This window comes from Ovis canadensis, chromosome 18 (genome assembly GCF_042477335.2).
Source record: "Ovis canadensis isolate MfBH-ARS-UI-01 breed Bighorn chromosome 18, ARS-UI_OviCan_v2, whole genome shotgun sequence".
NCBI lineage: Eukaryota > Metazoa > Chordata > Mammalia > Artiodactyla > Bovidae > Ovis > Ovis canadensis.
Window position 1 is genome coordinate 81983345 of NC_091262.1, and position 13884 is coordinate 81997228.

A 13884-nucleotide genomic window follows, 5' to 3' on the forward strand; every position below is an offset into this window, starting at 1 on the left:
AGTGTTCATCAGGGTGTGAGCCAGGGACCGTGGGGAGCAGTGGGAACAGAAGCTGAAAGGGGCTGGCCTCTCCTCTCAGGGAGGCCGTCGTGGGAGCACACAGTTACACGAAGGGGGCGTTTAGAGGAGAATGCTCTGGGGCGGAGCTCTCTGCGGACCTGGGACAAGGACTGTGACTTGAGCTGGGGTTCAGGAGAGTCGTAATCGGGACTGGAGCTGAAGGATAAGTAGAAGTTTTAGAAGTCACCTAGGCAGCGTGGGGATCGGGGGGCGGGGAATGTGTGCCAAGGGCTGTAACGGGGGAGAGTCTGAGGCTCCAGCCTTGGGAGAGTGCAAGGCGCTCAGTTGTGTCCGACTCTTTGCGCCCCCGTGGACTGTACAGTCCATGGAGTTCTCCAGGTCAAAAGACTGGAGTGGGTAGCCTTTCCCTTCTCCAGGGGATCTTCCCGACCCAGGGATTGAGCCCAGGCCTCCCGCATTGCAGGTGGATTGTTTCCCAGGTGAGGCCCAGGGAAGCCCCCAGCCCTGGGAGAGGGCCGGCATTGCTGGGTGTGGGGGGCCTGAGCGGGGGCAGTGGGGGACCGAGTCACAGCCCTCCCGAGAGGCCCACACCTTCATCTTCAGGGCGGTGGCGCCTGTGCTGCGCCCGCAGTAGAAGGAGCTTCGCAGCTCTGATGACATTTCGGAGCTTGAGGTGGGGGTGCTGCCGGGTGGGCCCGGGGTAAGCACAGGGCTCTTCCCAGAGTCAGTAGTGGATGTGATGACAGGCGCCACGGGCTGCGTGATTCGAGTAGGGGTCAGGAAGCCAGGGGACGCAGGCCCTCCTGAAGCTGAAGAGGTGTGGGCTCGGTCCTCCCCAGAGCCTGCAGAAGGAGCCAGCCAGACTGCTGTGGGCCTCGGATGCTCAGAGCTGTGGCAGAGACAAGGTGTGCGGTGTGAGCATGAGGCTCAGGGTCCTTGTCGCGGGAGCGGGGAAGCTGAGCGCGCTCGAGGGGGAGATGCAGGCGCAGCTGCTGGCGGGGCCGGCCCAGGGCGGAGCGCTCTGGTCCTAGTGCTCAGGGCAGCGGTGGGCTGGAGGTTCAAGGTTCATCCTGGTGAGTCTGAGGGGAGGAGTGTCGAGTGAGGAGTGTTTTGAGGAGACTGCTCTGCTCATACCGGAGGGACTGGATCGGAGGGGCCGGTGTGGGCTCATGAAGTCCAGGCAGCACTGGCTGGTGATGGCAGGGAGCGGGGAGCGGGTCTGGGGCCAGTCGGGCAGGACTCGGGGCGTGGGGACGGGGACGTGGGGGCAGAGGGGCCGTGGCGAGTGGCTGGGCTCATGCTCCGGCTTCCGTGGCGGTGCCCGTGAGGGCAGGGAGGCGGTTCTCTCGTGTGTGTGTGTGTGTGTGCGTGCCTGTGTGCACAGCACACACAGAGCGCACAGCAGCTTCTCTCCCTGCTCTGTCTGTCTGCATTGAAATCGTGAGGTCACGTCAGTGCCCCTAATTCTGGTCCAGCACCAAGGTTTCAGAGTGAGCATTTTCTCATGTCTGGATACACAGTACCTCTGCTTTTGGTGTGATGCGGGTGGTATTTCACCTATATAACTCTTCTTAAAAATTATTTCTAAGTAGAAATCCAAGAACACACATTCAGTAAATTTCTATGAGGAACATTAGAATTATTTTGCATAATTAAAGGTAAATCATTTTTCCAAAGTTGAGATTTAATAGCATTTCTGACCAGCTTGGTTCCAGACTGTGAGCCCCTGCCGGGTTTCTGCTGTTTTCACACAGCGGTTTTGAGCTCGTCCTGGGATGTGTCTGTAGTTGTGATGAAAGGCCGTAGCACGGCCTCCCTTTTGTTCGGCGATATTTCTGTTGGTGATTTCCATTCCTCTCGGAACTTTTCTTCTGGGTTTAAAAGAATGGCCTTAATGGAGTTCCTAATAACTGAAGAAGGAAACAGTCAAATTAAGTTTAATTTTGTATTTGGAATACCAGCCCTTACTTGGAGAAAGTGATGTGTAATTATTTATTTTGAAGATTTAATTTTATGGTTATGTCAGTAATGTGGCAATTAAGCTCCTTTTCTGTACTGTGTAGTAATAGATATTTTGATAAGCAGTGTTATGTTCTTCAGTTAAAATCCGTCATGTCCACTGTATAATATTTGGAGCCCTGAACCGCTGAATTTTGGGGTTAGATTTTAGATTTGGTTGATGCCAAAATAACGGGGTGACTTAGTAAAGAGAAACTAGCAATTTTCATGGTTTCCTGTATTTTTCCAGTTCGAGTGAAATACTTTCATGTTAATAACCTAGAATAAAGAGGTAACAGGGAAATAAACAGCGAATTTTGAGGGGTGTGGCCTGTGTCACTGCGCAGCGCGTTGCTCTGCCCTGGGCGGCCGTGTCCTTTCTCCGCGCGCTGCTCGAGGGGGTCGCCCGGGCCGCGCTGCTGGCGTGGCTGCGCATGCGCAGGTGCCCGAGGTGCGCAGCCTGGCCTCTCTCTGGTTCGCGGGCCTCCCTCTGGCGGTGGACGCGGAGGCTGGACTCGACTCGTGCTGGGTCGGCTCCAGCCAGTGACCTGAAAACGTCAGCCCGTGTTGCATGTTAAACAGAGGAAGGGCTGCGGTTTAGACAATACAGTTAGGCCTTTCGGAATTTTTCTTGTAGCATTTCTGTCTTCAAGTAGCAGCCTTCAAGATGCATGTCATCGAGGCGTGTGAGTCACGTTAGTGTGGTTAACGTGATGGCTCGTTCAGCAGCTCCGGGAGCCACGGCTGCAGGTCTCTGAGCGGGAAGCGCGGCTGCCAGCCTTTGGTCTCTGGAGAATCCGTGTCACCTTGTGGCCCCGGCAGGCCCGGGAGCTCCCGGTGTCCCTTCCTCTGTCACCACGTCCATACCCCGTCTCTCGGGGCTCCCTCGGCTTTGGAGCCTCAGCCCTTCCGTTTGTGCTGGAAAGGCCGATTCTTGATGGATAAGCCTGCCGGCCCTAAGAGAGGGAAGGGCCAGATTTTTTCCCTATTTAGGCTTGCATTATCTCAGTTCTTACATTTGTAGAGCGGTCTGAGTACCCAGCCATCATTTAGAATTACAAACAATTTAATACAATGTTGGAACCATTTGTAAATTAGGAGCTGTTCACACTCTGAGTTATGCTCAGTGTTTTGAAGATAGCGTGGTTCATTTAAGGGCTTTTTAGCCAAGGCTTCTAGAAGGGGTGAGACTGGGAGGAAGTGCAACGGCGGGAGCTTGGGACAGAGGCAGACTGTGACTTGTGAAAGCTCCGACGGGGAAGGGGAGGAGAGAGATGAGGGCGGACAGAAGCGCAGGCTTCCGAGAGCAGCGGTCAGCAGTGAGGTGGCTAGACAGCAGTGAGGTGGCTAGACGGTTGGAAGGCTGTCGGGGGCGGGACTTGGAGAACAGCCTCCTGAAGTCAGTGCGCGGCGCCCAGGGAGGAGCTCTGTTTCCCCAAGGAGGGAGAACGGCGCTGGCTCCTCTCCTCTCCAGGTTCCGAACAAGTTGTTGGTTCAGCTGCAGGAAAATAGCCATGTTGTAATTATGTAGCTAGGCCAGCTCTGAAACTGAGGGCATGTGTAGGGAACACGTAGGACACAGAAGAGAGGCAGGGACACGTGTGTGTCGGGTGGGGGCAGCGGCGGCGGGGCAGAGGGAGAGACGGCGCGGAGCGGCACAGGGCCGGAAGGAGCCGGAAGAGCAGCTCCGGAGAAGGACCCAGGAGTGCCAGCCCCGTGCTGAGGCTGGGAGAGACAGGGACGCTCCAGAGTTTACTTTGGAAGTAAGATTATTTCCCAATAAAAGTTTGTGTGCTGAGACTTTTGATGATTGTCAGTTTGTCAAGAATTTGTGGCATTGCCGGAGAGGAGCGTGTATATTTACAAGAGAACATTCACCAGGCTTCCGTGGTGCCTCAGGGGTAAAGAATCCACCTGCCATGCAGGAGACCCCGGTTCCATCCCTGGGTGGAGAAGATCCCCTGGAGGAGGGCATGGCAACCCACTCCAATATTCTTGCCTGGAGAATCCCAAGGACAGAGGAGCCTGGCAGGCTACAGTCCATGGGATCACGAAGAGTCAGACACGACTGAGCAGCTAACACTTTTATTCACTCGTAGGACTGGGCAGAGCTCCCCTGGTCAGTCTTTGTCAGAGCAAGGACGGTCCCTCTCAGGATCTCTGTTCCCAAGGTGGTGTGTGGTGGTCTACTGCCGATTTGTTCCAGTAGCGAGGAGCAAACCCTTAACAAATTGATGTGACTTTTCAAGTCAGAGTCAGTTCTTTCAGCCAGTCATCTTTGTGCTGTTTGAGGGTGATGGGCTTTGCGCTGTGCAGGTCTCTTGTCTCAGAGGTGGCCTGAGCCCGCAGCGCTGGTGGCTGTGATGGACGGGGATGTGGCGCTCAGCTCCTGTGTGCTGCTGGGGGTGGGCGCGCTGGGAGCTTGCTGAAGACTCTGCTCACGGTGTTAGCGCTGAGTGTGTGTGTGAGTGTGAGTGTGTGTGTGTGAGTGTGTGTGAGTGTGTGTGTGTGTGTGTGAGGGTGTGTGTGTGACTGTGTGTGTGTGTACAGCCTGCTGTGTATTTGCTGCATATATAAACTAGATAAGCATGGGATTGTTTATCTTGCCTTTTTTCACATAGGAAATAGCATTGTGTTTGTTTGTTTTGTCTGAATCCAGGTCCGAGGCCACCTGTAGCTAAATCAAGCAATGTGATATGCATCCCAGAGACAACCTACAAATATCCTGATTTGCCTATAAGCCGGTGTAAGGAAGAGGTAACGTGATTTTTCTCATGATGTAGTTTGGTTGTTTTTCATGCCAGTGATCCAGCCCTTGGTTTCTAGTCTGAAAGTGACGAGGGGCCGGGCGGGCGCCGGGAGGTGGCTCTGTGCAGTGACCACGCAGAGGGCCTTTCTCCCGCCGTGCGTCACTCGTTCCGCTTCCCCCGAGCTCACCTTTTCCTGTTTAATCCTTCGTCCTGTCTCCCCTGCTCTGAAGTAGATGTGAGTGGACACCTGCGGGCCCAGGGAGCTGCTGCCTTCAAGTCCCGCTGCCCAGACCTTTCAGGAAGTGGATACTGCCTGCCCCTGGCCGCAGCCACCTCTAGCATCCCAGTGGGATCCCTTATACGCTGGCTGTTCGTGTTGCCTAGTCATTGATCTGTCCTTGGTATATCATTTTATGAGCAATGTCAGGCAATACAGCGGCAAGATGATTGCATTTTTAATTAGTTACGTGTTACTAGACCTGGTTGGGCTTCCCAGGTGGCGCTAGTGTTAAAGAATCTACCTGCCAGTGCAGGAGATGAAAGAAACGCCTGTGTGATCTCTGGGCCTGGATGACCCCCTGGAGGAGGGCCTGGCAACCCACTGCAGTGTTCTTGCCTGGAGAATCCCATGGAGAGAGGAGCCTGGCGGGCTACAGTCCATGGGGTTGCAAAGAGTCAGACACGACTGAAGTGACCTAGCACTGCATAAACCTGGTTAAAAGTGTATGCATTGAAGTCGCAGTTGCCTGAGCTAATGGAAGAAACGGCCACAGAAGACAGTAAGCTGAATGTTCTGCGTTCGGTTTCACTTTGTCTTAGACTGGATCGTGCAGCTTGTGTAGAGTAGGCATGCTTATTAATTTTAAGAGGCCAGCATTAAAATCAGCTTGCGTTCCCTGACCGTTTTGATGACTAGAGTGACGCTGAACGGTGTTTTGGGTGGAGGTGGGGGGGTGGCCGGATCAGCGCTGTAGCGCCACCCTTGCCGTCAGTCTGTGGAGCAGTGGAAGCTGCTTGTTTGAAAGTGTGTCTGAAGAATTTCAGATGAGAATTGAGTGTACACTTGCTGTGTGTAACAACAGCTGTGTTTTCCTGTTTCTTAGTAGAATTAGATGGAGGCTCAGCACACAGTTTAAAAATAATAGAAATTTAGACTTAACAAGAGCTATAGAAATTCAGTTTGGTGTTTTCATTTTTACAGATGGAGAAGCTGAGACCCAGGGGGCGGTGAACGTGGCCTGGATTTCTGTAGCCATTCGTTACTGCTCACAGTGGTCAGATTGTCTCCAGTGCAGTCACCACTAGTAACCTGTGTCCCTTTTGTGATGTTTAGGTGGCTAGGTTAAGTATTTAACTTGTAAGGGTGAAGAGAAAGGAAATCCTGAAAGTCTTCCTGAGATGAAGCTTTTGGTTCATAGGTAACACTTTACATCATTGTTAAATCTGTGGCGAGTTTGAAGGAGCTCTCTTTCACCATTCTAGGTCGTCTCTTTGATAGAAAGCAGTTCCGTAGTGATCATCCATGGTGCCACAGGCAGTGGCAAGAGCACGCAGCTCCCGCAGTACATCCTCGACCACCATCTGCAGCGCTCCGCCTACTGCAACATCGTGGTCACGCAGCCGCGCAAGATCGGGGCCAGCAGCATCGCCCGCTGGATCAGCAGAGAGCGCGGCTGGGTTTTGGGCGGGTTGGTGGGCTACCAGGTGAGCTTCTCCCCTTGTTCGTTTTGTCTTTTACATAAGTCGATGATAGGATGTGATTTATTTTCTGCTGGGAGAGAAGATGCAATCAGTTGCTTATGGAGCAGAATTACGGCATAATTTCAAAAAATAGTGAAAATCAGAAGTTCCTGAAAATAGCTTAATTTCTTTCTCAGTTGAATGTAAAAGAAGTGAGAATTCTCAGGCTCATGGCTTTTATGATTTTATCTTTAATCATATCTTTGTGTTGAAGAGGTCTTCATATGTAGTCACCTCAGCGTCAAAATGATGCAGGCAGTGTGGCTAGATAAACCAGTCTCTCCCCACATCACCAAAGAAGAAGAAGAATCAATTTGAGAATTTGCTAGTTTAGACCCTATTATGTTTTTGTGGTTTATGATAATTTTTTGTTCCCTCTCTTACCTTCATTATGAAATTAACATTGCTTTCTTTGCAGTTAAATGTAAGCCATTTAAATAGAAAACTCTCTCCTTTTTCCTTCCCCAATTTTAGGTAGGGTTGGAGAAAATAGCAACAGAAGACACCAAGTTAATTTATATGACAACGGGGGTCCTGCTCCAGAAGATAGTCAGTGCCAAGAGCTTGGTGGAATTCACACACATCTTCATTGACGAAGTGAGTGCTCCGCTCTTAACGCTCTGTTTTGATTTGATGAGAGAACACAGTCCAAGTTACTTGTAAAGTGTCAGAAAGTTCTTTGAGCCTGTATCGGCTTGTTCTACTCATGAAAGTTGATTTGCTCTTTTTATCCTTTGCTCTTACTTGGAAAACACGGGTGAGGAGGTTGAGGAGAACGCAGAGATTCCTTGTTGAGACCGGGGGTTGGCAGACTGCAGCCCTCATGCCGAATTTGGCCCCTTCTGTAAATGCGGTTTTGTTGGCACACAGCTTTGCTGTGTTTATGAGCACTGTGAGGCTACTGCGCAAGAGATGGGCGCTTGGGTCAGGGCCGTACGTGCCGTGAAGCTGGACGTGCTTGCTCTCTGGGCTTTCACAGCAACCGCCTGCTGGCCCTGGTTTGGAGTATTAGCCGCATCGGACAATTAAAAGAACTTTAATTGTCTGTAGGTGTTTCCAGCACCTTTCAGATACTTTCCATCTAGTAAACAAGAACAATAAGAACAATAAAACGAGAACAATAAAAACATCTTCTAAGAAAATGAATAGATATTAATCTATTCATTTTTCAAAAAAAAAAAAAAACCAATAATGTACTGTGAACCCTTTCTTTGCGCCGGTCTTAGCTGTCTCAACGTTCCTCCGTAAGGATAGAATGTTTTAATTGATTTTAATTTGATTTGACTTCATTCTGTCTTCTCTTAGCCGTGCTGTGGGGCTTGTGGAATCTTAGTTCCCCAGCCAGGGGTTGAACCTGTGCCCTCCGCACTGAGCGTCGAGTCCTGTCCACTGGACCTCCGGGGGTTCTATTGGACTCTATTCCGATTTCGATTCTGTGTTAAACAAGGGTTTTTTGAGGTGAAGTGATGTTGTGTTCAAACAGCTGTCCCACGAGTTCTGGAAGTAACTCCCCCTAGACTCTGGAGTTTTAAACCTGAGCAGTAGTTATGCCTCGAGAAGCTTCACTGGTTCCTTGAGGCCTTGGAAACAGCAGATAAGTGGGACCTGTGGGAGGCTGTGAGGTGGCGCTGGAGCGTCTGGCGGAGGCTGGAGTGAGGCCCCCGCGTGGCCCTCTTGGGCAGGCCTCCCCACCCTCCTGGTGCATGTGTGATCAGCATGGAGCCGAAATGTGCTGCCAGCAGGAACCATGAGTCTGTAACAGGGGTAGAGAAGGGTGCCATTTGAGCCAGACTGCCGCCAGTTGCCTGGGAGACCCAGATTCGTGAGGCACTTGAGTTGTGTTCTGGGCTAGAAGGTGGGGGCCTGGAAAGGCAAAACCAGAAATGTAACGTCAGCTGTTGTCCAGAGTTGGGATTGGAGCTGGGGAGAAGGAAGGCGGCTAGAGGGCTGCTTGGGGTTAGATGGCTGCAGAGTTAGGGAGACCTGAGGCCAGGGGTTGCTGCCGGCAGAAACCATCTGAGAATGCGGGTGGAGGCCTGGAGTCTGGGACAGTTGAGGACATGCAGATCCTCGGGGCGTCAGGGGCAGTCTGGATTCATGTCCGCAGTGGCCACCCTGCTCCACCCTGGATGACTGAACCGCAGTTACTCCATTTTGACTCGAATGCATCCTCTTCTTTAGTGGACAGAGAAGATGCTTAATGCCTGTGTGACAGGCTACAAAGCAAGGCTGCTCTAATTAGTGTGAAGTCCAGGCCGTGCCATGTGTAAGCAGAATGACTTGCCCGCACCTCTGTGTGAGAATTCCCTCCGTCGGTGCTGCAGGTGAAGCGCAGTGGGCGCGTTTACCAGGTCGTGTGCGCGCACCTGTTCTGCGGCGCTCTTGGGTGTCTGGGACGGGAAATGCGGAACATGCTCTGTTGCTCTTCGCAGTACAGTGGGACGTGCAGTGTGGTTCATGTTTTCTTCACGACTTTTGGCAGTTTTGAGTAACTTTAGCTGGTGATGAAATCAAACTTCGGCAGTATGCCCAAAGCTGGTGTCAGTATGATAAAGTTCGCAGGAGTCACTGTTAGTCACTGAGCCTTTCACTCAGGCCTCCAGGTAGCATGGCAAGGCTCACCCTGGGTAACCTACTCCCGAGTTTCTGCTGCCCAAGCTTCTGGTTGTTTCTGTAGATGCAGCATCGTTCTGACTGTGGAAGGAGGTGTTTCTGCACACACACACCCGAGTGACGCGGACAAGCCTGTGTGCGCTGTGGTCCTGGCTTCATTCTTTCCCGAAGCTGCGTGATGGTAGCTGAACACGTCAGCTGCACTCTGCGGGAACTTGCCCCCCATGGGAGCGTCTTGTCACTTGGCACTGTGATAACTTTGCTTAAAGAATGAACAGGTTTGGATAGGCCTGAAGTTTTACGTTTACAAAGAATATTGTTCCTGTTGTGTGGGATGATTTGAATTTCAAAACAAAGATAAGAGCAAAAGTTGAAGACAGCCAGGCAGTTGAAAATGGAAGGCCGTTGTTCAGTGTGTCCGACTCTTTGCAGCTCCATAGAGTGCAGCACGGCAGGCTTCCCTGTCCTTCAGTATCTCCCAGAGTTGGCTCAAACTCATGGCCATTGAGTCGATGATGCCATCCAACCATCTCATACTCTGTTATCCCCTTCTTCTGCCTTCAGTCTTTGCCAGCATCAGGATCTTTTCCAGTGAGTTGGCTCTTTGCATTAGGTGGCCAAAGTATTGGAACTTCATCATCAGTCCTTCCAGTGAATATTCAGGGTTGATTTCCTTTATGATGGACTGGTTTGATCTGCTTGCAGTCCAAGAGACTCCCAAGAGTCTTCTCCAGCACCGTAGTTAGAGGGCATCGATTATGTGGTGCTCAGCCTTCTTTATGGTCCAACTCTCACATCTCTACATGATTATTGGAAAAACCATAGCTTTGACTAGATGGGCCTTTGTTGGCAAAGTGATGTCTCTGCTTTTTAATCCTGTCTAGGTTTGTCCTAGCTTTTCTTTCAAGGACCAAGCGTCTTTTAATTTCATGGCTGCCGTCACCATCTGCAGTGATTCTGGAGCCCAAGGAAAGAAGGCCTGTCACTGCTGCCGTTTTTCCTGATCTGTTTGCCATGATGTGATGGGCCTGGATGTCATGACCTTCATTTTCCGCATGTTGAGTGTTAAGCTCTCTTACTGCCCCCTTTCACCGTCATCAAGAGGCTCTTTAGTCTTGCTTTCTGTCGTAAGGGTCGTATCATTTGCGTATCTGGGGTTACTGACGTTTCTCCTGGCAGTCTTGATGCAAGCTTGCGCTTCATCCAGCCCGGCATTTCACGATATGCTCTGCATATAAGTTAAGTGAGCAGGGAACGGAATGGTCATGTCCTTAACTTCTTAGCTCTGGAGAGAGAATAGCTCGCTTCAGGTGGATCATTCATTCAGTAAACATCGGCAGAGTACCTACCTCATTAGGTGCTGAGGTCATAAAGTTGGAGAAGCTGTAGTTTCCACTGTCAGCCTCTCTGCTGGGGGGACAGATGTCTGCTCAGGTGTGGTTATGTGGACGGAGGAATGCCAGCATTGGGGAGAGGACCTTGGGGTGGAGGGCCGAGTGGGTCCTCAGGCAGGAGGGCAGCCCAGCCTCCAGCAGCAGGAGACGCAGCTGTGTGAAGTCTGGGCTGTGGGGCTCGTCGGGATGGCGTGGGGGCCGGGGCCTCGGTGCCGAGGGGGCCCACCTGGGGCTCTTCACTGAGGACAGCCTTCGTTTCTGCTTCTCAAGCCCAAGGCAGCACGTTGGTGCTGAGGCGCTGCTCTCTACACTGAGCTCGGTAAGAGAAGGAGAGTTAGGTTTCTAAGATGTCCGGCCAGAGACACAGCAGTGGAGCCAGCCTCTCGCCCTGCGGAGAAGGGGCTCCCTCTTTGAGACTCAGGAGCTCGTCTCTCCGCGTCAGCAGAGACGTGGCCCAGGGAGGAATCCCCTGTGCCCTGTGTCTGGGGCAGCCCGGGTCAGTGTGAGATGCCCCACGCTGAGTGACTCAGCCCTTGGCGTTAGTTGGTGGGCGTGGGCAGGGCTGGGGTGGGCAGGCCCCGGGGGGCGGGGGGTGGTTTCCTGCTGGAAGGCCGATGTCTGAGCGGGGCTGCCTGGGGCAGTTTCCCCTGGGGCCCCGCAGCCCTGTGTCCCAGACGCTCCTGCAAGGCTCCCGGCTGCCCTCTGCTCCTCCCCAGCCCTGCCCTGCCTGCTCCTGCCAAGCCAGCTCTTCCCAGGCCTCCCGGCAATTCCCGCCCTGCTGGGCAGGTGGCCTGCTGCCCCGCACCCCTGCTGCAGTCACAGTGCAGATGGGCCCAGGGCAGGGACCGTGGGCCGGGGGTGGCCGCGGGAGGCTGCTCTGTGCTTTTCTGTCTTGTCTCAGGGACCGGGGGTGCTGTTGGCATTGAGCGGTCGGGGCTGAGAGTGCTAGACGTGCCCCTGCCCGGATGCCAGTTGGGTCCTACTGGGACCCCGGGGGTGGAGGGGGGACAGTGACCCACATGCCTCTCCTGAGCGTCCTGGTTTGGGGGCTGAGTGGCGGCCTCCATCGCGGAAGCCCTCCCCCCAGTCACTCCACACTGACATGCCTTCCCCCGTGGGGGCCTCCCTTCTTATTTTGTAGGTGCATGAGCGAACTGAAGAGATGGATTTCCTGTTGCTAGTTGTCCGCAGACTCTTAAGAACAAATTCACGTTTTGTGAAGGTAAAGTCGATTTCATGAATAACTGAAACATTCAGGGTTAGGTTTATGATGTAGTTTTGTTCAGTAGAAACGGCTGGAAGCAGTGACTCTTCAAATCATTGTCTCCGCCGTCCTCCAGACCTTGCCAAGAAGCTGGCTTGGAGGACCTTCCCTTAGGATCAGACAGTGGAAGAGTTTTTGGTTATTATCTTGCATTAAATTGTAAAATATTCTTCCAGGCTACAGAAAATAATGAAATGCTGGGTATTAGAGCACAACTGGGCTGAACAGAAACCAGAGGTTGAGGGAATGTGACTCTGTCATCTCTTTTATAAGCAGCACTGAATCGCACTGAAGTTAGTGGTTACGTGCCCTGCTTTTATAGGAGACTTACAATAGGAGCTAACCGAAAGTCTGTGGGAATGGCCAACATTGTTTACATTTTATCTGAACAGGAAGGATGGGGACGTGAACGTGACCAGAGTAGTGGAGGGTTTGTAATTATTACGCAGGCTAGACACAGGTCAGCCCAACTCTGCTCTGCAGGAGTCTCCCAGAGCGGTGGCGACTGGCGTGGTCATTCACCTTGGGAAGGGCTGTGGGAGGACTTGCTGTCTCGGGAAAGCAGGCGCCCGCTAGACCACATGGTGTCTTGTCTGCACGTGCTCCATGCAGGGCCACAGTCTCACCTGGTGGGTGCTGAGGAAGTAGAACCCAAGGTTTGCAGTGGGCTGACCTAGTGCTTAAGACAGGCTTCCCTGATAGCTCAGCTGGTAAAGAATCCGCCTGCAATGCGGGAGACCCTGGCTCGATTCCTGGGTCGGGAAGATCCCCTGGAGAAGGGGTCGGCTACCCACTCCAGTATTCTGGGGCTTCCCTGGTGGCTCAGCTGGTAAAGAATCCGCCTGGAATGCGGGAGACCTGGGTTCGATCCCTGGGTTGGGAAGATCCCCTGGAGAAGGGAAAGGCTACCCACTCCAGTATTCTGGCCTGGAGAATTCTGGTTGCAAAGACTCTCACTTTCACTGCTTAAGAGGACCATCACATGATGGAGAGAATCAATAGAACCAGACCTTTCTTGACGGTCACTTAAAAAAAAAAAATTTATCTATTTACTTTTGGCTCGCTGGGTCTCCATGGCGTGTGGGCTTTGTCTAGTTGCCACGACAAGGGGCTGCTCTCCAGTTGCGGCGTGCGGGCCTCTCACTGTGATGGCCTCTCTTGTTGGGGCGCGCGGGCTCTGGGGTACCCAGGCTTCGGTGGTTGCAGTTCTGGGCTTAGCACAGGCTCAGTAGTTGGGCCCACAGGCTTGGTGGCTCCACGGCATGTGGGATCTTCCTCGATCCGGGATTGGACCCGTGTCGCCTGCATTAGCAGGCAGCTTCTTCATGACTGAGCCACCACGGAAACCCGTGATTGTCATTTTAAGACTAATTTTTGCTGTAAGGTAATAACTTGATTGCAGTGATTTTTTTTTTTTTTTCTTTTTAGGAGTTAAGAGTGTTGGTAAATTTAAAAAAGGCTACCACACTCTTGAAAATGGTGCTCAGGAGTTTGGTGCTGATCATATGCGTAGTAGGAAATGCCTTGTCAGTTTCAGTGTTTTCATGATTTATTAAAAAAATACAGAAAGCATAATGCCTCCTGAATATAGAACCTTGTAATGGTGTACGTAGTTGGGCTAAGAAACTAGAAGTCAGGTTCTGTATGGCTTTGTAGTTAAGTGTTTTGAAACTCTCGAAACTTCCTCCCTTACTCCTTTTTAAAAAGAGAGCTGCCGTGGGGGCCTTAGATGCAGCAGGAGCCTGGGCAGATGGGCCTTCCGGGCCCCCTTCTGCTCCGCACCCAGCCCTCCAGAGGGCCCCGGCTTTGTGCTGTCGCCGCTGGCTGCCCAGACTCAGCCCTGGGCCCCCAGACAAGCAGGTGTCAGGGCAGGCTGCTGAGCGTCTGAGGACAGCGAAGAGCCGCGGGGAGGGTGCAGGGCGGGTGCAGGGCGGGGCAGGCGGGGCAGGCGGGGCAGGCGGGGCAGGCGGGGCAGGCGGGGCAGGCGGGGCAGGCGGGGCAGGCGGGGCAGGCGGGGCAGCCTGAGCCGGCTGGGCTGTGCGCGGTGCACATCCGCGCTCAGGCGGACAGAAGCCCAGAAGCGCCCTCGCCTGGCGGCTCTGGC

At 52.8% G+C, this 13884-nt stretch overlaps 1 protein-coding gene across 1 annotated transcript in view; it reads left to right on the top strand.

Annotated features, from left to right (window-relative positions):
- Positions 1 to 1096: 1096 nt before the first annotated feature.
- Positions 1097 to 13884, top strand: part of TDRD9 (tudor domain containing 9) — a 91058-nt gene continuing 78270 nt past the window's right edge. The window contains exons 1-5 of the mRNA XM_069558908.1: positions 1097 to 1214; positions 4679 to 4776; positions 6252 to 6473; positions 6984 to 7106; positions 11658 to 11738. Coding sequence (XP_069415009.1) covers positions 7029 to 7106; positions 11658 to 11738 — 159 coding nt within the window. The 5' untranslated portion in view covers positions 1097 to 1214; positions 4679 to 4776; positions 6252 to 6473; positions 6984 to 7028. The remainder of the gene's footprint in view (positions 1215 to 4678; positions 4777 to 6251; positions 6474 to 6983; positions 7107 to 11657; positions 11739 to 13884) is intronic.